Source organism: Chelonia mydas, chromosome 6, assembly GCF_015237465.2.
Source record: "Chelonia mydas isolate rCheMyd1 chromosome 6, rCheMyd1.pri.v2, whole genome shotgun sequence".
Lineage (NCBI taxonomy): Eukaryota > Metazoa > Chordata > Testudines > Cheloniidae > Chelonia > Chelonia mydas.
In genome coordinates, this window is record NC_051246.2 from 84,803,102 (window position 1) to 84,828,709 (window position 25,608).

Below are 25,608 nucleotides of genomic sequence, written 5' to 3' on the forward strand. Positions count from 1 at the left end.
AAATATTTTGGGTAGTAACAGTGAAAACAGAGAGGAATCTGACAGGAAATCTGACTCATAAGTGAGTTACTGATGATCATCTCACAAGCCAACAATGAGCTATTAAAATGATTTTCCAACATTAAACACAGATAAATAATTTTATCAGGCACCGACTGTGTTCTACCTATGATAGAGAAGTAGAACTATATAATAGTTCGTCTAGATACAATTCTTCATGTAACTATCAAATACTGTTTCTCACCTTGGCATTCCTTTCCAGTATGGATGCTTTCTGTCCATACAAACTCATGAGACGAATTGGCAGCACCATTTGTAAAGGTTTCCTTTTAAATATATAGGGAAAATTGGTGTTTTGCTATTATCTCTACAGAGATCTTGGATAAGACAGAACGACTGCATGAGTTAAAAGAAATTGTGAAGAAATTCCATCCTGTGAACTACGATGTCTTCAAATTTGTAATAACTCATCTAAACAGGTTTAGTATTGTTATCACTACTAAAAATCTATTTAATAATTACTGAATATTTTATATGGTCTTATCACTCATCTGTCAATAAAAATATTGAATGCATGACCAAACTGATACTAAGGGCAAAAAAAAAGGAATGCAAGAAAGTGGATTTGAAACGTAAGTTAATTTGAAATGAAAAGAGTTCATGGTTTGTGTAATAGGTTTGCCTTACTCTATCTTATTAATTTGTGATTAATTGAAAAATAAACTGTGATTTATTGAAGTAGGATAATCTGACACTATCACTATTTTGTGGGATATAAGAAATCTTGCTCTACCTTGAGTAAATGTCTCTGTTGAAGAGACAGTTGCATGCAACACTTGTAGATTTGGGAGTTATTTAATTAAAATTCAGCACAAAACCATACAATGAACTAAATAACATAAGAATGCAATAAATATTTAATCTACTGTCATGTTCTGCAGTCTAGATCAGTAAAGGGTTGTGTCACTGCCTGCTTTGTAACCCTGGTGCCTTACATGCTCTGTTGCTGTGGCTTACAGTCTGCAGACAAGCATGCAGTATCATGAGTGTCTGTGTGCTGTGGAGCCCTGGTTCTCCAAGTAGATGCAGCTGTGTATTTTACTTAATGTGTGCATACCCAATTCACAGGAGCTAGAGAACTTTGCCTAGCGGTACCTGTTATGAGCACACTCATATTCCGTGACTTTTTAGCCTCTCCCCAGGCCATATAAGGGCAATGCTGTCCCGACTCCCTCCGTACGTTCTGACCACTTGTGGATAGTGTCGGAGTTCCATGTGGTATTTTTCACCTTCCGCTTTCGGTCTCAGTTTCTAAGAATTTTTTCTTGAATATAGTACCACTTAGTTTAAGTTTAGTGTTAGTATAGTATTAGTTCGAATTGTTGGCTGCCCTGTGTGTTTAAGCATTGTCTGTCGTGGGGTGGGTGCGGGGGGCATCCCCAACAGTGATCCCCACGTAAGGTGCTTGTGTCTTGATTAAGGACACATTAAAGAGTGGTGCACCATCTGCAAGTCATTCACAGTGAGGACTCGGGTGGTGAGAGACAAGCACCTGAAGGAGGTCCACTTAGATGAGGGCTTCAGTGCCAGATTGGTAGTCACCTTCAGATCTGGCAAGTGATTCTGCTCCATGCTTGGGCTCTGGCATTTCCCCAAGAAGAAAAAGCAGTTGTTGTTTTTCCTCCTCTGGTATGGTGAGGAAGAGATCCCATAAAATGAATCTGGACCATTCCAGGGCTTGAGGAGGCTTCTCCTGATATTCTGAAAGGAGCAGTGTACTCCCACCAGCACACAGGATGGAGCAGTATCGTCTAACTGCTCCCTGGTACCACTAAGAGAGCCTGTGCTGTTGACTCTGGTTCTGGTCATGGGGCATTCATTGAGTCTGGTACCAATGATGTTGGCACCACGCAACTGTCTCAATGCTGGCAACATAACAAACAGCATCGACCTGCTTTGCCTCTCAGTTCCAGACTCTCCACTGGTTCAAGAGTTGGCTGGTGATATGGCCTCTACAGCCTTGTCCTTTCTTGTGCCTTTGGTATCTTGTGGCCATGTTGCAGAGCTCCTGGGTTCGTCATCACCAGAGCACCATCTGGGCCTCAGACTGTGGAGTTGAGGCCAACATTGGGCCCAGTACTGAATGGCCCCTGATGTTGGTGCATCCTTCAGCACCATCATCATGGCAGCAGATTCCTTTGTCAATTTCAGTGCTGCCCTTAGTATTGATACTGGTGCGTCTCCTAGTACCGGATGGGACTCTCTCTCTCATTCAGTACTGCCATTGCTGATCACCCATTCCTCTTCAGCACCGATGCCACCCCCATATTGGACTTTAGATGAGTCTGTTTGCTCCATTGTCACCAGAGAAGCTCCAGGACTCCTGAAGCCCCAGGTCTGTGTCATCCTACCCTTCGTCATCAGATTGGCATCACAGATCCCCCTCGATCACCATCAGTACGGAGATGGGCATCTGTTCTGCAGTTGGGACAGGGGCTCTTGGCCCAGTGCCTATTGGCCAACAATGCCTCAACTGTATGCCCAGTGGCCTCCTTGGAAGCCCTCGGATGCTTCTTTGCTCCTGAGGTCCCACTCCTTGACCTACATCAGAGCAAGATACCTGGTCCCACTGATGGCTCCCACTACTAGGCCATCTCGGCTGCAAGCAACTGCTGAGCTTGTTTCCCCCTGGACCTCCGGAGTTATTGCGATTAGATCCTATGGTGCAAGAACAGGATCCGTCGCTGATGCACCAAACCTCCTCCCTGGATGACTGTCCTGTACCGGAACCTTTCTCTCCCTCAGTGACCTAAGGATTTTAAGTCTTATCAGGACCTCCTAAGGCATATGGCCACTACCTTGGGTATTCTCCAATCATTAGCTTCAGGGAGACTGTCCCTTCTGATGAATGAGGCTCTTTTGGAGCCTGTAGAAGCCCTCTGGAATACTGCAGCTTCATTGCCTCCCATGGCAAAGCATTCAGAGAAGCGGTACTTCATTCGCATGCCAGGTTTTGAGGGTTTCTACTCCCATCTGGCTCCTAACTCTCTGGTGGAAACTGCAGCAAATTACAGGGCATGGCAAGGAAGATATAAGTCCATCCCTAAGGACAAAGAGTCCAAAAGGATGGACTTAATGGGGAGGAAGATTTGTACTTTCTCTTCCATGCAAATGTGCATTGGGAACCATCTCACATTTGGTGTTGGTCTCTAAATATGACTCTTGTCAATTGGGCAGCCATGTATATAGTTTGTGGATAAGTTGCCAGAATCCTCCCAGGGAATAGTTTATAGCACTCATTGCAGAAGGCCGTATGGTGACCAAGACTGTTGCAGTTAGCTCTGGAGATGGTAGATGCCGCAACCAGAGTTACAGCATTGGCTGTGACCATGAGGAGGGCCTTATGGCTGCAGAATTTGGGCATTGCACATGAGGTGTAGCAGACCATTGGAGACTTACCATTCGATGGTTGGGATTTATTTTCAGAAAAAAAATGATGAAACCCTGCACTCTTTTTTAAAAACTCCATAGCTAAGTCCTGTTCTTTGGGAGTATATACTCTGGCCATAAAGAGATGCCACTATTGCGGTCAACACAGCAACGTTTTTTCGGACAATTCTCCCTTCCTGTAAGGAAGAAGGACTACTCCTGGAAGGGCCACAGATCCCAGAAGAGAGGGTTCTCTGGGTCTGGGTTTAACCTGCCAGCTCTCCCATTCCCCCATTTCCCTTTCTCCCCAGCATCCAGCAAGCGCCTGTTTTGACTCTAGTGTCCAGGACTAACCCAGTGATGATCTCTCTTTCTCCTTTCCATCTGTTTTGGGCACAGGCTAGCTTGTTTTTATCATATCTTGGACTCGATTACCATGGAAAGCTGGGTCCTAAGCACCATCAGATTGGGTTATGCCATACCGTTTCTTTCCATCCCTCCTCCCGACCCATTGCCTTTTCAGGGACTTCTCTCATGAGAATGTGCCCCTCAAGCTGGTTCAGTCTCGGTTGGCCCTGGGGACTATAGAGGACGTTCCCCGGCAGCATTGGGGATGGGGGCTTTCCTCCTAATACTTCCTGGTTTCCAAACCCAAGGGAGGGAAGAGATCTGTCCTTGACCTCTTCAATCTCAACAAATATATGTGAGATTCTGTATGGTCACCCTAGCAACTATCCTCTCCGCCTTAAATCACAATTTCTGGTTTGCTGCTGTGGACCTGTGGGATGCTTATTTCCACATATCAATTGTTCCGAGCCATGGGAGGTTCCTCATGTTTGTGGTAGCTGTCCAACACTACCAGTACAGTCTGCTGCCTTTCAGCCTATCTTCTGCTTCCTGGGATTTCCCAAATACATGATTGTGGTAACAGAATGCTTCAAGAAGAGGGGTATTCATATCTTTCCATATCTGGCTGATTGGTTACTAAGGGTGAAGTCCAGAGAGGAAGTTCTCTGTCAGGTTCACTTTACACTATGCCTACCTGGTCTTCTCAGTCTCCTCCTAAACAGTGGAAAGTCAACATTGGTTCCAACTCAAAGAATCAAGTTCATTGGGATACTGATGGACTCTACAAGTTCAAGAGCATTTCCACCAGCTGAGTGATTCCAGGCAATTCCCCACCTATGTCTGGAGCTGCAGTCTCAACCCTCAACTACAGCCTGAATATGTGTGCAGTTGCTAGGCCATATTGTTGCATGCACACATGTCGTCCAATATGCAAGTATGTGCCAATGTCCTCTTCAGAGGTGGCTGAAGTTGGTTACCTACCTGTAACTGTTTTTCCTTGAAATGTGATGCAAATGTGTATTCCATGACTCCTGCTCCATGCTGTCTGCATCAGAGTCTGTACTTCTGATGTTCTGTGTGAAAGAACTGAGGAGATTGGGGCGGTACCACCTTTATATGGCATGGGGAGGGGCTAGGGCACAGGACATGAGCACTGCCCCTATGAATACTGCTAGGCAGTGTTTTCCAGCTCCAGTGTGCTGGGTGCATGCACACACACCTAAGTAGAATACATGTCTGCATCACATTTATAAGAACAAGTTACAGGTAAGTAACCGTTTGTTCAGCTCTCTGACCATAGCAGCCTCTTTACAACACAATAGCTCCATCCCTGGTTTCTACAAGTTTTGGTTACACCTGGCAAGATGACCCCAACACACCTACAATCTCAAATTTGCCCAGAACTGTCTGCCCTGAAGTCTGCAGTGCTCCCCTGGACTACTCAGAGAAATCAGAAGGTACGTTTGCTCCTTTAAAGAGACAATACCCAGCAGCCTACCAATTTAACTGGAGTTAACAGTTCAGTTCAAACACAGCACTGGGTTGGGTTAGATGAAAAATAAAACAAGTTTATTAACAAAAGAACATAGTTTAAGTAATGCTAAGTAAAATAAATAAAGGTAAAGATGGTTAGTAATAGAAGTGAAGATATGAACGTAAAAGTCTATAACTTAATCTAGCAAGGTACGGTCTCTAAGATGGTTTCTCTCACCAATTATTCTTTGTCTAGCATGACTGACTGTCTCTCAGTTAGGACCTTCTACAGAAATTCAAGGTGCTGACTTCCCTTGTCTTCACAGGTGAAAGATAGAGATGGAGTTTCTCTGTCCTTTGAGAACAAAGCCAATTTTTTGGGAATATAAAGTTAGGAAAGCCACCTGGGGATTCAGTCTCCTGTCTCTTTCATGGCAGGAGCCACTTTAATTCTCTCTAGAGTTCAGGCTTAAGACAGCCTCTGCAGGTTTAGCTTGATAGTTTTGTTTATGGCTGTCACAGGGTCCTCACAGGTTTCCTCCTCCTTTCCCCTGTACCCTGTGCTTAGGCTGACAAAATAAGAATTCTCATGCCTTGTTCCAGTGTTTCAACCTTGTGCTTTTATTTACAGTGCTACAGTGTAGTCCTCTTTATCCCCCAACAGTTATCCCCTTTCTAACCCGTTCTAGGGTCTCCTGGCCCATGAGGCTCCCTTCCTGTGGTGAGGAGACAGCTGTAGCCTCCTGTCCCCTCCCAGGCTAGCTTCCTTACTGAGCTTTCTCTAGGGCTTTTATAGCCCTTCCCTTCCTCAGCCCAGCTGCCGCTACTTAGCTCAAGTCCTTGACCCTCGTTAGGGCCTGCATCTGGGCTCTCTGCTGGCTGCCTGGGCCCCTGCACCTGGCTTCCCTACCAGAAAGCAGGGCTTAACCAGCATTTTGGCAGGGCATTCAAGGGGTTGTACCGCTGCCCTGTCACAATGGCTCATATGTAAATTGAGTTAAAATCATATTCCTTTGTCTAGGACAGACCTGTTTATCTCTTTTACCTAGGGTAGGCTGTCTTTGTCTTTAAATATATTCTAGTAATGTTATACAGAGGGAAATCATTACAAGACATATTTTGTACAAACATTGCAGTAGCCTGTAAGGTGTGAATACTGGGGTACTTAGGATCATGTCTATTTTGCTCCTGGTTTTTCATAACATCTTTAAGTGTTGTTTAATAAAACTGCTTGAAAACAAATATTTCTTATGGAGTGAAATCTTATATTTGTCTCCTCAAATCTGGTCTACATGAGCATTTGATGCTGTCAAGGTTTTTCCTTGATTTTAACAAATAAGGAATTGTTTTTAATCTTTAGACTAGCAGATGGGCACTCCCCATACTATGACTTCGTGTGTATGTACGAATATGTAATGTTCAGAATAATGGAAAGAAGAGTGAAAAGACCAGTTTTGTCATCTGATTTCTCACCCCATCAATGCAAGAGTATGCCCTGAAAAGCCTTGGGTCTGATTGTGATCACAGTTACACTGGTATAAATTAGAATTAACTCAACTGAAACTAAACTGGTGTGACTATAGAGTGCATTATAGTGACTTTTTGTCCAATTTTAAAAAATCTGTGCAATGGATGAGGCTGTTTCAAGTGATTATTAAGAAACACCCTGATTCTTAGATTATTGTATATATTCTTCTTCTTAACTTCATCTAGAGCAGAAAAATCTCATAATGACTAATATTTCTTAAATAACACAATATAGTATAAAGATTTTATAATACATAGGCTCAAGGTGACATAGGTACAGTTGAATATTCAACCATAATTGCATTTCTGGACTTAATTATGGCTAGCTATACAATTTTAATGTTGCATTCTCGTGGACTTCTAATGTAGTTATATAATTGATTTATTTGGGAATGTATTTTATAGTAAAATACATTACAGGGTAGTATTATGTTTAGTTCACTGTAACAGTAACATGTTGAAAAATAAAATGCTAAATAAGAGGTCACATGTTGCAGCTCTTTGAGCTCCCAGCTGAATCCTTTTAAGATATTCATTCAAAAAACTATTTGGCTCCCCGACTAATTAAACCACAAAAATAGCTTTCTGTATCTCCCTAGAGAAACCTTTCTGAGCACTAGGAAAGAAAGTCCTGCTAAGTTGGATATTAAAGTTAACAGCTCTAAAAGAGTGGAACCAAATCAAAATGCAGTATACAGAACCAAACTCTTGCAAGAGATTGCCTTAAATTTGATCACAGTAATGGATGGTAAAAGGATTTGAAAATCATAGACCTGTAGGACTGGAAGGGACCTCGATGGGTCATCTGGTCATCTGAAACCAGTGGAATAGACTGGCAGCATAAGAGCTTTAAAGAAACAAACATTCTATTTAAAAACTCTGCAATTTTCAAAACTTCTTCAAAGGCTCCTGAGTAGAAAATGTAAAGACTCCTAGGCTACCTTGTGTTTAAACTAATGTGGGAATGAAAATGGCAGTTACTGTTTGTTAAAAAAGATATTTTTAAAAATTTCCTTTTTAGTTCCCTGGTATGTGCTTAGCTTCAATAATTGTGTTAAATGGACTATCTCCTATGATTTATCACAATCTAACCTGTCATGATCTTAATGTGGGGCAGTCTACACTTTCCATATCAGTTACAGAGAGTGTACTGATTAAGGGGGTCTATACGAAATATGACTTATCTTTTTCATGGAGATAGACACCATGCCCCTGAAAATTCTTTTTCCTTATTGTCCATATATTTCCAGCTATTGATATCTTATACCTTGACTAGGCTGGGTAATTAAAGGTACTCTCAAGTTCTTTCTCATGTCAGGGTACAGTGCAGGTTTTGTCATGGTGACTGAGAAAGGAAGGGATGAGGAGGATTTAGAAGCAATGATTAAAAGATCATGTTGACTTTAAGATGACCCGTGGATATCAAAAAGACAGGCTGAGATTTTAGCTGGGACCAGGAGCAGAACAAGTTCAGAGTAGAGAAGTAGATCTGAGTGTTGTCAGCACAGAGAAGATAGATGATAGAACAAACCTATCTCTATATGATCACTTTTGCATACAGAGAGAGGAGTTGAGGGCTAAGGAAGAAGCCCAGTAGAACTCTCATTATTTGGAGTGAGAAGAATCTTCCAAACCAAACACTGAAGTAGCAATTGGAGAGGTAGAAGAGCTAAGAGAGAATAGTCATGGAAGCTGAGGGAGACAAGATTTCAGGGAGAGCATGGTCAACAGGGTAAAAGGCAGCCTGACAGGAGGTGGGGATAGAATACTGTTTCTGAGACTTAGCACTGAAGACGTTATTAGCAACATAAGTGAGAGCAGTTTCAGAGAATTATATAGAGTTGGGAGTCTCACTGGAGAGGGTCAAGGATGGAGTTTAAGACAGAGCTCCAGATAGTAGGTCTAGGCAGCATGTTGAATTACTTCAGGGAGAAAAGGGAGAAGGTTCTGTGATAACTTTAAAGGCTGAGCATTTGTTCTATCGTAAAACATGACCTTTTAATAACTAGTCTACTCCTCTCAGCAGGGTATTGTGTACCATTTTAGCCTGTTTACATTTAAGTGTTCTTAAAAGTTTAATTTAATTATTCAGTTGGCAACAGACTGATTTATTACTTTTCCTCTGAGATGTAGCCTAGGAAACAATTATATGTAGAAGAGCCAATTTTTTTTAAAAAAATCCTTGAATACAAGCATTTAACAAAATGCAACCTCTTCCCTGTTGTCTTTTGAATTCTTTAAAATTCTGTACATGGAATATTGATAGCATTAACTACTCATTGAAATGTAAGAAGTTGTTCTTAAGAAAGAGAATGTGTATATTGCCCTAATTCAGGAAGAGTATGTAAATATCTCTGGACATAATACGTTCAAAACAGACAATATTTGATACATCCTATACTACTTGATAAAGGTACTACATTTATTAACACAAAATATTCCCCTTTGCAATTACTTCTTCCACTGCAAATGGGAAAATATTTTCTTGTACAATGGTCTTAATATTTGGTATATACATTGAGTCCTGATTAATGTCCCAGTTGTCTATCAGATTTATTAACCAATTATTTTCACACTACAAATCATGAACTTGGTGAACCTTAATCATATATTAAAAACCAAAATAGATAAAACTACGCACATTTCCAGATAAACAACAAATCTAAAACCTTGAAATCTGTAATTGCGGCACAAGATGCAGACTTATGTCTGGAGGCAGCTAAATGCAGGTGGTTTTTTTCTATTTTAAAGGTAAAGATTCCTTATCTAAAACCAGTTTGATTTTCAGTAAAGCTGAAACAGTAGTGAAATATTTAGCCTAGTAAATAGGTGTTCTACTTACCTCAGATCACACACCTGGCAGGAGTGCAGGATATCAAAGATCTGGCACCAAGATGGAAATTCTCATTTTATATGTTGAAAACAAGAAAACAGTTGTTGTTCTTGTTAATAAATATACGCAGCTGTATTTCAAAGTAGGACAGAATCCTACATTTTCTTAGGAACATTTAAACTGAAGAAACAAAGGCACAGCAGAAATTCAGTTGCAACTTGAAAACTTTAAAGAAGCAAGAGCTCTCTCGTGATCACATCTAAATCACAAGGAACTCTCATTTCAAACCGTGTGTGAGTGTGTGTGTGTATTGGCTACAAAGCCAGCTGTTACTTTAAAAATGTCATTTCATTAACGTTTCCACTCAAGAGCTGATGATAAAGCATTAAAATCATTTAAAATTTTATATAACGCTTAATTCATTCTCAGGAACTTCTGTTATAAAACAAATTGCTGCTGCTGGATAAAGTACAGGGTACAAGGGACAAGCTTGCCAGTGAGTTTCATAGATTGTAAGGCCAGAAAGGACCATTATGTTCACATAATCTGACCTCCTGAATAACAGAGGCCATAACATTTTATCAGTAGTTCTTGCATCAAGCACATAACTTCTGGTTGAGCTAGAGCATATCTTGTAGAAAGAGAGCTAAACTGAATTGAAAGAATTCTAATAACAGAGAATCCAGCATAGGTAAATAGTTCCTAGGTAAACTGTTTCAATGGTTTATTACCCTCACTGTTAAAATTCTACACCATATTTCTAGTCTGAATCTCTAGTTTCAGTTTCCAGTAATTGGAAATTCTGTCTTTGACTGTTAAATTAAAGACCCCTCTACTGTAAGACATATTCTTCCCATGTAGATACATGCAGACTGTGAAGTCGTCATCACTTAACTTTCTCACAGGAAGACAGGTTTCCCAGACCTCAGATCATTCTTGTACCTCTTTTCTGAAGTCTTTTCAGTTTGTCAACATTTTTTTAAAATTGTGAACACCAGAACTGGACACAGTATTTGTCTTATCAATGCTTTATGCAGAGATAATACCTTCTCCCTAGTCCTGTTTGATATTCCCCTGCTTATACATCCAGTAATGGGATTAGCTCTCTTATGCATAGCGTTGCACTCCTTTCCAAAATTCAGGGCTCCCCTCCCCGTTCTGTAAGTTCGTTGTTCATAGATGTATGACCTTGTATTTCTGAGTATATTAAAATGGTTCAAATGAGTCCAACTTACCAAGCAATTCTGATTACTCAGTAGAACTGACTTCTCCTTAAAATTTACCACTCCATCTATTTTGTCATGTGAAAACTTTACTAGCAATGTTATATTTTCTTCCAGATCATTGATAAAGATATTGAATATCATTGGGCCAAGAACAGATCCATGCAGGACCCTAGAAAATATGTTGTGTGATGATTCCCTATTTACAGTTCTTTTTTGGGATGTCCCAGTGTTTAGTCCACATAATGTGTACTATGTTGATTTTTGTATAGTGCTGATTGGTTAATCCAAATATCATGTGATATTAAGTCAGATGCCTTACAGAAGTCTATTATGTCAACACAGTTGCCTTTGTCAACCAAATGTATAATCTCTTTAAAAAACAAAAACCACACATATTTATTTAACTAGATAACTTTTTAAGAAAACCATATTGATTGGCATTAGTTATGGTACTGTTCTTTGTTACTTTACCGTTTTAATACCTATGCATCTTTTTTGGACTTTTTTATACCTTGAGTGCTTACAAATTCTGTCACTCCCCTGAAAGGGCAAAATCCCCTATTCCTGTTTGGAAGCGTGTATAACCATATGTTTTTGAAAAAAATGTATAAAGATCCAAAAGACAGTAGGATATACAGAGCAATATCAATAGTTAACCTAATCAATAAAATACCGACAAAAGTTGTTAAAAACTGCCTATTTCTTGCCCTGTCACTACAAATTCATGTTGGTTATATATGCACAGATTAACAATCAGGGATCTGGCCTGTATTGTGCCAGGTGCTATATGTGTGTAATTTTAAAAAACTCCCAAAGACCTTACATATGGTGAAAGACAACAGGTGAATAAAGCAGACCAGTGAGGAAGGGGAGGACAAGTTAACAGTGAAACAATCATGCTTATTAAAATAAGCAACAGCTATCGGACAGGGGCTGAGCCATGGCTTGTGCTTGATTAGGCAAACCTTGCAATGGGGGGAGTCAAGGGAAGTGTAGTGTTATCTACTGAGATAACAGAGGAGAGGCTGAGGACTTAGAGAAGTCACTGATGTGGGTAGACTGGCAATCTCAGAAGGGTTGGATATGGCAGGGACTAAAAGGAGGCAGGGGAGCTATGTTGAAGGAGAAAAGGTGATGGTCAGGGAAATCAGCAATGGAAAGTGAGTGAGAGCTGTTCCAAAGTTGCAGGTTAAACAAGGCCCTTCGTAGGAGAGAAAGTCTTCATTTTTGCCCCCCTGTATAGAAGGTTTGTGTGTCAACAGGGACAGTCTCTTAACATAGACCTGTTTTGTGGAGACAGCCTTGATTTCAGGATAATGATTCAACAGTGTACAACAGTGATCACCAACCCGTCAATTGCAATCGACTGGTTGATCCTAGGGACTCTCCCAGTGGATCACGATCTCTGGCTCTGGCAGCGCACCAGGGCTGCTGCAAAGGCAGGCTCCCTGCCTGCCATGGCCCCACACCGCTCCCGGAAGTGGCCAGCATGCCCCCACGGCCCCAGGGGGGAGGAGGGGGCAGGGGTCTCGGCATGCTGTTCCTGCCTGCAAGCACCGCTCCCGCAGCTCCCATTGGCGGGGAACGGGGAACTTCCGGGAGCGGCGTGGGGCCGGGGCAAGCAGGGAGCCTGCCTTAGCCTCACTGTGCTGCCGACCGGGGACCGCTGGGAGGCCGTATCTCAACCTTGAGTCCCCTCCCAGGGCCAGCACTCCATACGCCCACCTGCACCCCAAGTCCCTGCCCCAGCCCTGACCCCCTCCCAGAGCCAGCACCCTGCACCACCTCCTGCACCCCCACACTTTGCCCTAGCCCAGAGCCCCCTCCTGCACCCAAACACCCTCCCAGAGCTTGCACCCCTCACCGCCTCCTACACCCCAACCCACTGCCCCAGGCTCAGCCCAGAGCCCCCTCCCACATTGCGAACTCCTCCGCCCCAGCCCAGAGCCTGCACCCCTCCCCCTGAGCTTTGGGGAAGGGACGGAGTAGATCCTGGGTTGCCCTTAAATTCAAAAAATGATCTTTGGCATAAAAAGGTTGGAGGCCACTGGTGTACAATAACTATCAATCTATACAAATATCTGAAATGTACAATACAGTTAATTTTTTCCCTCAGTGTGGAGGATTACTCTGAGTCTCCGGATAATCACTGAAGCAGCATATTGGTACCTTTTTATTCTTTCCAGCTTAATTTATGTCCCTTCATTCAACAGCTTCCATCTTGCAGAACAAAAAGAAAAATGCATGACCTGGCCTCAACTGTTTGTATTTTAGATTTCCCCTATTCCCCACCCAAGCTAAAAATACCTTTTTAGCATCTTGAACTTGAGTACCAGACCTAAAAAATGAAGTCAGCTGGAACTCAAGCTGCTGTGGTGCTTTTGCGCAAGCTGTCAACAATATAAAACTGAAACATCAAATTGGGAGGTGATTTCTCAAGAGAAACTTTTAAAAAAAAATGGGACTTCGAAATTCTGTGAAAAATAAAATTGGGAGGGCTCAAACCATTCAAAATGAATAGGTGAAAACTTTTCTATTGAATTTCGCAAAATTCATTTTATCCAGCTTTGCCCAGCTATATTAAATTTAAACATTTTAAAAAATAAAAGTTAATCTTACTGCTATTTATACTCTTCTTTTGACATTAGCTAGTGTTGACATGGCAGAATCATCTAGCTTTCAACAGTGTATTCCTCAAAGTAACTGTGCGGGGAGACATGTTGCACTTCAACCTGTGTATCTTGTTGTGAGCAGAACACCTACTGATAACAGTGGGAATTTGCTTAATAGCACAGCTTAATTTCAGACACTGTTTTATCACTGGCCAATATGAAAAGCATATAATCAAGTGAAATATTTCAATCTTTACTTGCTTTTTTCTTTTGATATCCAGACATCACTAAATATATGTTCCTCTTTTTATAGGCATGCTGTCTTCTTTTTCTTCTAGAATAGGTGTCCCCAAACTGGGAGTCGCAAGGTTCTTAGGTGGAGCTCATGAGCTGTAAGCCCCCACACATGGCAGGGCTCCACTTGTAAGCCCTAGCCCCGCACATGTTGGGGCTGACAGCCTGAGCCCGTCCAGCCCTACTCTGCCTCCAAAATAGAAGTTTGCTCGGGGGTGCATTTTCCCTAAGGCTATCCCTAGGACTGAGACAACATTAGAGGGCTTGATTGTTCAGCAGCTATAGAGCTGCATTAAACCAAAGACCAATCCGAACACTGAGATCGGCAAAAAAAAGTAATTTATAATTTAAAAGTCAGACATATAGGCAGGGGTGGTGCTAGGGGAGGTCTTTTATGGCCTATAGCCACTCCAAAATTTGCCGTAGGCCCCCCCCCCCCCCCCCAGTGCAAAGGTCAAACATTATGCAGAAGTAATGGATTTTATCTTGCAGGGCAGGAAATCCCCTGAGAGTTGCTGGGCTCTACCTATAGGTTCATTGTCACTACTTTAAAATGTTTTAAAACTTTTTGCATTTTAATTTCACCATGATTCAAATTTGAATAGTAAAACACTGAGTCAAAGTCTTATGTGTTAGCTGTGTAAGTCTGAAATAATTTATTCATTTCTGGATTTGCAACAGTGTAACTAATCTAAGAATATGGGCTATTGTTTTAATAGATATTTGTAAAAATATTATTTTGAATTAACATCATGTTTATGAAAATATTTAAAATCAGACCTGTTTGTATATAATTTTTAATTGTTCTTTGTGAACGTGTTCTGAAAATGTATTCTCATTTCAGGGTTAGCCAGCAAAATAGAACCAATCTTATGACAGCTGATAATTTATCAATTTGTTTCTGGCCAACTCTGATGAGACCTGATTTTGAAAACCGAGAGTTCCTGTCTACCACCAAGATTCACCAGTCGGTTATAGAGACCTTCATTCAACAGTGCCAGTTTTTCTTTTACAATGGAGAGATAGTAGAAACCTCCAACCCTGTGGCATGTCAGCCACCACCATCCAACACAGTGCAGATGGTGGAACCCATGGTACCACTTCAGTTACCACCACCATTGCAACCTCAGCTGATACAACCACAATTACAAGCAGATCCTCTTGGTATTATATAAATAGAAGAAGACACAGGCAGCCTGGCGTTGGACAGAAAATAAAGCTAGACATGCATGTTTCAGGATTCAGTAATGTACTTCATATTTATGAAAAATAATTCACATCCAAACTGATGGGACATTTTTGTTATAACCCATACTGTATTTCCTCATTCATACACACTGCAGATCAAAACCATGGGATAAGCATGACTGGAGAGATTTAATTTTTAAAAACAAAAATAGCTATAAAGTACAAAGCTGCTGCTGCATGAAACCTTATTGCAATCACTATATCATTCCTGTGGCAGTTTGTCACAATATATTGTGAATAAAATTTTTCTATAGAAATTTAATGATTTAAAATATCACATTTTTGAGACATTCAGTGCTTACAGCCTGCTTTATGGCTGTTTTTGTTATTTAATGTGCTATTTTTGTCAGCGTTATTCACATTCAAGCATTCTGTGTAGACAACTGAGGCCCAGCTGTAGTTTATTTCGTAACCTCCTGGCTACTTATGCTATAGTATGCTTGGGATGGTTTTTGAAAAAATGCAAAATGCACTGTTGAAAATATTACAATCCTGCACCTTCCATCTTTACTTCTAGGTAAACCTGTGGAACAGTTTGTTGAGGGGTGGGTAAACTTGCTTATTATTTCTTACAGCACAATGCCAAGGACATGCTTGTTGTAAAAGTGAATTTCAAATATTGTGCAAAAATTTTGATGTCTCCTAGTTATTTCCTTATGTTCCATTACTGAATTAAACATTTTGTAATACTGTTAATTCTGTAAACAGCTGCATGTTTAAAAGATCATTGATGGTCTTGTAAACTTAATCTAATATATTTTAGATATTTTAATTTTTCCCACTTGGGAACACATCTAGTGTGTAGAAAATAGTTCATGACATTTTCATATAAGGTTATTAACTTTTCATACATAAACATGAAATTTGTTGTAGTAAAATTCTGTAAACCAAACAATGTTTTAATCTAGGACTTCAATTTAATCTGTTCTTTAAATCTATTTTTATGTGGCCCTTGAAAGATATACAAAAATGCATTGCTAATATATAGCAATAAATACTTTGGGTACTGACAATTAACCTCTTTGGAGTGTATATATAAAATCACAAATTTGTATTCATATTTTTTCTGTGGTATGTTGTACTAAAAATTCAAAATTACTGACATTTTGCACCATTTTTAATTATAACTTTTTTTTCTTTCATGTTGGTACCAATTTTGCTTTAAAAGAGTGCTGCTTTTTTTAATTTTTATTTTTTTTAAACATTTAATTGGTGGTAACCGTTTTAGAAGACTACACATTGTAGCAGAATTGAGAGGAGGCCATAAGTAAAAAATATTTGTGAGACTTTTAACAGTTTTTTTCTTTCGTGCTCAAATTATAGCTTTTGGGGGGGGGGGTCTGGAAAGGGGAAAAAAAATAAATTTGGTTCACTCAGCTGCTAGGATATGTTATGTGTAGTTTAAAAAAGCTTTATGGTGGTCACCGTTGTAATCTTCATTCATAATGAGATTTTGCAATCGTCTTCTATGTATTATAGTAAATAGATGATTTTGAGAATTAAGGCTCTTAAGAGTTTTTGATTTACTCCATTTTCCTAAAATAAAAATTGCCTTTCCCAATTATGTCCTAGGTATTGTACTTCTAATTATGACTTGGATTATCATTCTAGATTAAGATGATACCATAAACAAGGCTGCTGTTGAAGTACATACATATGATAAATTATCTTGATATTTGTGTTATATTCTTGCAAGTAATTATCTTTTCTAAGAAAACAAGAACGAAAAGCCCTATTCCTGTTGCAAAGCACACAGGAATTGATAAAGTACAATAATAAAGTCTGTCCTGTAAATTGTAGTATTCTTAACTTGTTCTACATTACATCTGTTGTCTACATAGCTTTTATTTATAGGTGTCAGTCTAACATTGGCATGTTTAGCAAAGAAAAATTAAACTTCAAGAGTTTTATAAACTGTTTCTAGGTTGCTAAAGAATTTATTTTTCTACTATATATGGTATAGACAAAGCATCAAACTGTACAGGAAACAAACCTGGCTATTTCTAATGGAAGTAGGCTAAAAAGAAAACTATATTTAAAAGTTCTAGCTGGTAAAACAATTTTCAGTCTTTGTGTTGTGAATTTCATTTTTAACTTTCTGCTTCCTGTGTGGAAGTATAAGTTTAGTTGGCCATGATGTTAAATTCATCTTTGATTACAAAATTATGTATTTTTTATGTTACAAATACATTTCCACAACTCCATTTCAAGTTAAGCTTATTATAGATCCAAAAATATTTGCAGTATCATCTGTTTTTATGTATTCTATTATGACTGCATCACTTATTCCATAATGAGTTGTTAAGATGCTGCTCTTATATTTGGCCTGGTTAGAAATTGTCTTTAGCTCTTACTGAAAGGTTCATTTAAAAAAAAAAGCTTGGTATGACACTCCTACTTGCTGACATTGTCAGTATTTTTTGTGTAGTCTTTAGATTAATATTAAAATACTATATGGCTATATATATAGTAACTGAAAATAAAGATACTAGAAAATTATACCATTGCTATTTTAAAGTGAAGTTTATAGGTAATCTTTAGTACTGCTATAAAGCAAGGAATAATGTCATTCCATACTGATTCTCCGTAGTTTGGCTAATGGAATTGTCTTATAATTGTTCTAATGAAAGTTCAAACCATGAAAAGCATTGCTTTAAATTTTTTTAAATTGAGCATTTTTACAATAATCATAAGAGCAGTATCTTGATAAACATGAAAACATGTTATGTTGTCTTGAGCATCTCACATTGACACTTTAACTCGGATTAGTATTTTATGTATTTTGTTATAGGCAAATTTTGCTACTAAAATGTATTGCTTTTAAATGTGTTCTTTCAGTAGATTATTCTTTGAATATTTTTTAAATCCCACACATTGAGTTTGAAAAGTGGCATTTTGTTAATTAATGTTTTACAGATTATTTTAAAATTCATTATATATACAACTTTATGGATTTTGAGCATACGTAGTGTGTATAAGTGACATATTTCTGACTTCAATGAAGAGAAACATTTTTTTCTTGTATGTTTTCTGCATTTCTTGAATAGTGGTTGCTAGAAATTACCATAGACTTGTTTATTTTCAAGGTACTGGAATTTTGTTCCTAATATCTCTGGTAAATATATACAGAGGGAAACTTAACTGGAGATTTAAAAAAAATGTAGGCCTTAGCTTCCATGGTGATTTCAGTTTTTATACGGTATTTGTGATGCTATTTGTCAACTGGAATGAATATATATATATTATAATTTTTATATATATATATAAAAATTATAATTTTAAAAAGTCAGATCTTTGTTCTTTGTTTATAATTAATGTAATCCTGTGTTGCACCACCAACAGAATACTGCAGTGAATTAAATATCAGTGAAACTTATTCTGTATAAAGAATTCAATGAATAAAACATTAAGATGCTTACTGTGTACAATGTTCAGTTTAGTTGCCTATTAAAATTTTAAAGGCAAAATCACCCAATATCTTTCAATTAAATGCCAAGGTGAAATTTAGCAGTCCGTCTTTACAAACTGACTACGCCAAATGTTTTATAATTCAGTAGTTTTCTTCTATCTCTTACATTTCTTATAAAACTTGAAAAGCTGTTTGGTTTCTTGAATATTTAAGTATAAAAGCATTCCAATAAGGGATAACTTCTCCCCTTGTATTGATGCATGCAATAATTGAGTCATCTTTAGGAATATATTGCTCCATGAAGATGTATATACACATACACTGAAGAAGCATAGACCCCCTGAAAATGACAAAACCTGTAAAATATTTTTATCCTTTACGAACGGAGGACTTTGTTCAACAGACGTTAAATTCCGTGTCTCAGATAGTGTCTCGATTTTTTTTTAACCTGATTTGAGCTGTTCAACAGGAAATTGGTTATGATTATGAAAACATTTTTCTTGATATTGGCGTGCCGAGAAACTGTTTAAAAATGAAGAATTATATTTTTTTTATCCTTGCTTGGAACACTAATCCTCAACTAAAATTATCTATGCATATTTTGAGGCTATTTTTAGATTCTCTAATTTATATAATATTGGTCAATTTTCCATGGATTGCTGTTCTGCTATTCCTAGACAGGAATACATCCTCTAATTTTCAAACTTGATACTTACACTGTTTTAATTCTTGCACATGTGGCCGTTCAGGAGGTATTTGCTATTTCAATGTCTGTCAGAGTGCAATGAGCAATATAGCTTATGACAGTGGTTTTCAACCCGTTTTCATCTGCAGACCCCTAAAAAATTTGGAATGGAGGTGCAAACCCCTTTGGAAATTCAACCTGTGGTCTGTGAACACCTACCATAAAAGTCTTAGACTGAAAACTGACTGAACAGAATTGAGCTATGAATGTTGCATGTGTTCAGCACGGCATTTGATACAGTGCGAGAAAGGGTGCTAAACTGTGGGCTTCTATGATAATGACAGTGCTTCCAGGTTTTGACCTGTAGATGGGGGCATTCACATAATTTTGATTGATCAGAAAAATGGAAGGCCTTTTCTGGGATCTGAAACTTTAATTTCATAGTCACTTTTCACGGACCCCTTAGATATAGTCTGCAGACCCCCAGTTGAAAACCACTGGTTTATGATGTATGGATTATGGATGGATTATGATTAGTAATCACTACGAAAACTTTCTGGCTGCCTTCAAATCCAGATTAACCCTATATGTTTTCTTAGATCAGCAAATGTTATCTGAACATTATTCTGTCAAAGATGAATGTCCTTTGCCTGCATCATATTTTAATCTTTCATTATATTTTGCCATATGCAAGATTCTCAAGATTTTCACTAGGTTATTTAAGTGATTCACTAGATTCTGTACACTTCCCTTTAGCTTCATCATTTCCTGTGCTGAAACTTAACTATAATAAAGTGTTCGGACTTTAGGGGTAAAATTTGTGCTCACTTGGGGTCAATTTATCCCTGTTGGTAACTCCATTGGGCTTCAGTGGACTATAGCAAGGATGAATTTGGTCCACTACCTTGTTTGTCAAAGTGAATGCTACCTTTCCTTATCCACAAGCTCTTTTCAGAAATGTATAGGAGCTTTACTACAGCTAATCCTTGTTACCTGTCTTCATTCCTAGATGGATGTACTGCATATATACTTTGATCTTTTTGGTGTTGAATTGAGGTTCATTGACATTTTTCCACCATTATAGTTCCTTTGGACTGTACACAACAGGCTTTTAAATACTGCCTGATTATATTGCATAATAGCTAGATCCATTACTGTTTTTTTCAGTAACGATGATTAGAAAATATGATGAATTTAAATTCTTACTGAATGCCTATAGTGATAATGTATTAGCTTTCAAATTAGGACAGATTGAGATTAGGGCTAGTGTTACTTTTCTACTTGCAGCTTGACCCTAAATCCAGTCCTACCAAGAAGGAATCTGTTTTAGGGTTATGTCTACAGAGCAGCTGGGAGGATGCTTCCTAGTACTGCTAGACAGCCATGCACTACCTCTCCTTGAGCTAGTGTGCTAAAATTAGCAGTTTGAGCGCAGTGGCTCAGGTGAACTGCTTGAACAGGTACTTGTGTTGGGTGGGATTGTACTCAAAACGGCTAGCTTGTGCTGCTTCTGCCACATGGCTATTTTTAATGTGCTAGCTCAAGGAGAGCTAGCGTGTCTCTAGGTACTCTTGCTGGGAAGCACCCTCCTGTCTTCTGTGTAGCAATACCCTTAGGTACTTATGACTCCCATCACCATAGCATCTGAGCACCTCACAATCTGCAGTGTTAATCCTCGTAACACCTCTATGATGGTGGAAAGCACCATTGTCCCCATTTTACAGATGGGGAACTGAAGGGAAGGCATATATCAACCACGACTGCCTTCATCCCTCAGGATTGTGAGGCATTAGTGAAATTTATCTGCAGGGAGTTTTGCTTTTTAAATTTGTGGAGCTATATCTTGTGTTTTGAAGGTGTGATTGGACTGGTTTTGTGGAGGGAGATGAATTGGTGAAAAAGTAGGGCACTGTGAGGAAGAGTCCTCCATGAGGGAAAGCAGGTCTGTTCTTGGAGTTTATCTGAGCCCCCAACAGTGACAGCTTGGCCTTCCCAAAGACCAACATGAGCATGGACTTCTGCCCCACATTCGCTAGCCATTTTCCCTCTTACTTCATCTGTCTCAGGTAATCTATAATCAAGGTGACCTGTGAGGACAAAGCTGGTAGTGAGGAGCCTTCGTATCAATAGTGGAAGACAAGAGATTGTTGTAAATTCCTACCAAATTATCAGTAGAGAAAACACAGAAGAACAACTTTATCCCTTTTAGCTGCTCAGAAACTCAAATGGGTCATCAACTTCTGAGGGCAAAATGTCAAAACATCAGTCATCCCATTGGGACTGATGTGCCCTAACTTCAAAGATAATGGGCAGTCCTGGATAGAAAGGTGGTAATATCAATTCCTCTGCCTTCCACCCCAAGTCCAAACACTTGATCCAAAGCATATCCAGCCTCATGAATGGAGCTTACAACTACCTGGGACAGTAGAATGATGATCATGGCAGCCATGGAATTCTAAGTTACCAGTCAGTCTTGGTGATTCCAGCACCAGTGTAATAAGGAACCTAATCAACCCAGAAGGCTCTTTTGTATTAGTGTGGGGCAACCTACATGCTTACACTAACCCTATCTTATCCTTAATTTGATTGCAGTATATGGAATATTTAAAGATAGTGAAAAACTGCCTTTCTTCAATTCTGCTATAGCTTCTCAAACATCTCGCACAGCAGAACTGTGCTGAGTGATTGAATCCTCGCTGTGTCCACTTGGTTGCAGATAGAATTTTCCCTTGTGGAGAGCTTTCATGTTACTTTGCAGACGAAGTTCAGATTTGGACTGAGGTACCCATTGCTATGGAAACTCAACCATATGTGGAGAAGGACATGAGCTCGTCCTCTTTGCTTGAGTTGCAGCCAGTATTACTCTGCTTTCTGCTGCTTTCTGACAATGTGTGAGTTGCAGTCTTATCCTTTCTGGCTAGTGAAGGCCAGTGAAGAAGTAATGGGTCCATTATTTGTCAAGATTGTGAATGTTTTTCTGTGGGTGGATGAGAACAGGATCCCAGCACCTCTTAAATAAGCTATTGAGAGATTCATGCTCATGAAACCAACTCTTGATGTTCACATTCTGGCTACCAGCCTATGTCCCATCTCCCATTTTTAAGGAAGGTCATTGAGATTTCCTTGGAGTCAAACAGGTCATAGGCCCGAACAGGGGGTAGAAACCCCCCTGGTTGCATTAGTTTATTATATCCAAGCATTGAACAAAGATTAAGTGTGTATGATTCTTATAAATTTGTCAGCAGCTTTTGATACAGTTGGCTATGAGATTTTGTCGACTCATTTACAGACAGGAGCAGGGATGGATGGCACTGCTTTTGAGTGGCTATTATCTTTCTGAGGACCCCAAAGGGGAGTTGTGGTCAATGGTTTCTCTGTCCCAAGAGTGCTCTTTTGTAGCTGCTGAAGGGGTCTGTACTATCACCTTTCTTGTTCATAGGGTATATGAGATTGTTAGCGAGGAGACATGGGTTGCCGTGTATTTAGTGCACTGATGATATTGAGCTTAATGAGAGAGTACAACAGCACTTTCAAAATCACAGGGTGCTTTTAGATTCTGTGCTACTCTTGGATGCTCAGATAGGGCTGTGGCCAAGAGTACTTTTTCTACCAACTCTTGACCAGAGTAGTGTAACCTTTTCTTTCCAATGAATTCTTTGTCAACTCAATATTAGATCGCTGTAATGCACTCAGGACCATTTAGAAGCTGAGCCTACTGCAGGATGCTGGGAAGCACAGTAGACCAGTGTTCTGCACTGGCTTCCAGAAAAATTCTGGTGGAAATGAAAGGTGTTTAACCTATAGAGCCCTAAATGGGTTGGGACCTGATATACCTGCGATATCTTGTCGTCTCCTCATACTGCCACAGCAAAGATGCTTGAGCTGGAGCTGCCATTCTATGGATGAGAGGGATCTGCTGTCAGGACATGCTCCGAGGAGGAGGATTCAGTTTTGAAACAGGGTCCGCACGCTTGGATTGCCAGAACATATGTTTGTTAGGCTTTGCAGTGTGCCCAGAAGGCTATATTTCCCCCACACACACACACACACACTCTCTCTCTCTCTCTCTCTCTCTTTTCTAAGGTTGTTGAGAAGGTGCTGGGCTCGGGTGACTCTATAGGCAATCCTTTCCTTGTTTCTGTTATTTAACTGATTAGAAAATATGAATAAATTCTTGCTGAATGCTCATAGTTATAATGTGTTAGCTTTAAAATTATGCGATAATTGTGCAGAGTCCTGGGTGTTAACTTTTATTTTAGAAACTTAAAAGAAATGAATAGCTAATGGTTTCTACAAGAGAGTTTGATTCTTCTGTTGTTGCAACGGTTAAGGAATCTACACTGGAATGTTTAATTTTCTTCTACTAACCATTGATACCAAAGGTGGTCCTGACTAATTTAGATAAAGTATATATGCAAGCTGTCACTTGTCTGAAGAAGGGTATGCCATGTAATACCAAAATTGTAGGTGGGGAGGAAGGTCTTCTATGAGATGTGTTGAATATGTAATCACATAAGCATCAAAGGGTATGTGTACACTGCAAGGTAAGCCCAGGGGTCAAATCAGACTCAAGCCTAAACCGCACTTCTGTCTAAACACAAATTGCACTAACCCAGTGCTGCAGGACTCCATGGGGAGGGAAGGTCCAAGCCTGAGCCAAGCCAGGACTCAGGGTTCAAGCCTTATTGCTTTACAGTGTAAATACAGCAGCACTAGACTCATGCTCTGGGAGTCCACTAAAAACATTCCACAAGCCTCCTAGTAAACTTTTTGTCTGGACAGTCAAGTTTTCTCACTGCACCACCAGCAAAGGGCTGGAGTGGCCACATTTTGGGAGGGCACTAGAAGTTTCAGATATGCGTGGCTGGATGCAAGCCCGCATAATATAGCGTAGACACCGAAGCCCCAGGTTGGGACCCAGGCGTCAACAATCCCTAACCTGGGGTTACAAATGAGTGTAGACGCTCAAGCCCTAGGTTAACAAACCCAGAGTCTACTAACTTGAGTTCTGTTAAGCCTGGGCTTACATTGCGGTGTAGACATATCCTAAGAAATAAGCTCAAAGGGTGGGATCCGCAAAGGGATTTTGGCATTAGGCATTACAATGCTGAGTGTCACAGTGCCTAGAAAATCACAGGAACAATTCTGCCATCCACAAATCCAAGTTTGGCACTTAAGCTCCTTATACAATGAATAGGGAGAGATAGGTGCCTAAAAATGGGATCCACAAAAGCCAGCATGCTAGAAAGGGTGCCACCTAACCTAGCCAATGGGAAATGCTGATGATGGGCGGGAGGGTGTTAAACCCCTCTTCGCTCTGAGATGGGTGCCTAAGTCCAGGCTGCAGGGAGGTGCCTGTCTGCTCAGAACCACCCACCTGGAGTCAGATGGATCGGCGCCTAAGTCACTTCTTGCAGGAATGAGTTCAATGCTTGCCTCACACTACACAGATGGTTGGAGGAGGAGGTGGTGATGAGGGCCTTCCCCCTCATAACTTTTAGCCTAGTAGTTAGGGCACTCACCTGGGATGTGAGAAACTGAGGTTAAATTCCCCCTCTCTCTGCCAGAGGTAGAGAGGATTTGATTAGGGGTCTGCCACCTCTCAGGGGAATGATCTAACCACTGAGCTATTCCGATGTGGGCTTCCCTCAATTTCTCCTGTTGAAACTGTTCCACGGTGGATAAATAATGAAAGAATGGTTGGAGCAGGGGGACTGGACCTGCAGCCTCCCACCTCCCCAGGTGGATGCTCTTACCACTGGATTACAGAACCATTCTGTCTCATGTGCTCCCTCCCACGCAACAGTCTTTGCGTCGGAGAGAGAGTGAGAGTGCCTTTGGGACCCACTCCAGTAGATGTGCTCAAAGGCTGCCTAGTGGATCGGGCCCTGCATGTGACTTAAGTGATAGGACAGGACGTGATCTGCTAGGCATGCTCACGGGCCGCCAAGTGGATCAGGCTCTGCATACAACCTAGGTGGATGAAGATGTATCTTTCCCTGGTTTGTGAATTGCTCTGGGGCATAGGGCTTAGGCAGGAGATGGACAGCTAGAGGGTGGCAGCAGTGTACTTAGATTCATAGATACTAAGGTCAGAAGGGACCATTATGATCATCTAGTCTTACCTCCTGCATAACGCAGGCCACAGAATTTCACCCACCCACTCCTGCGAAAAACCTCTCACCTATGTCTGAGCTATTGAAGTCCTCAAATCGTGGTATAAAGACTTCAAGGAGCAGAGAATCCTCCAGCAAGTGACCCGTGCCCCATGCTACAGAGGAAGGCGAAAAACCTCCAGGGCCTCTTCCAATCTGCCCTGGAGGAAAATTCCTTCCTGACCCCAAATATGGTGATCAGCTAAACCCTGAGCATATGGGCAAGATTCACCAGCCAGATACTACAGAAAATTCTTTCCTGGGACTCAGATCCCACCCCATCTAATATCCCATCACAGGCCATTGGGCCTATTTACCATGAATATTTAATTACCAAAACCATGTTACCCCATCATACCATCTCCTCCA

At 40.2% G+C, this 25,608-nt stretch overlaps 1 protein-coding gene across 6 annotated transcripts in view; it reads left to right on the plus strand.

Annotated features, from left to right (window-relative positions):
• ARHGAP5 (Rho GTPase activating protein 5) overlaps window positions 1–18,413 on the plus strand; it is an 80,214-nt gene extending 61,801 nt beyond the window's left edge. For 5 of the 6 annotated variants that reach the window (XM_037900575.2, XM_043548396.1, XM_037900576.2 and 2 more), the window contains 2 exons: window positions 374–479; window positions 14,587–18,413. In XM_037900575.2, the coding sequence (XP_037756503.1) occupies window positions 374–479; window positions 14,587–14,917 (437 nt within the window). In that variant the 3' untranslated portion in view covers window positions 14,918–18,413. Of the gene's footprint in view, window positions 1–373; window positions 480–14,586 lie in introns of those variants that run through there. The other variant, XR_005225549.2, reaches the window with a different exon arrangement.
• The last annotated feature ends 7,195 nt before the right edge of the window (window positions 18,414–25,608 follow it).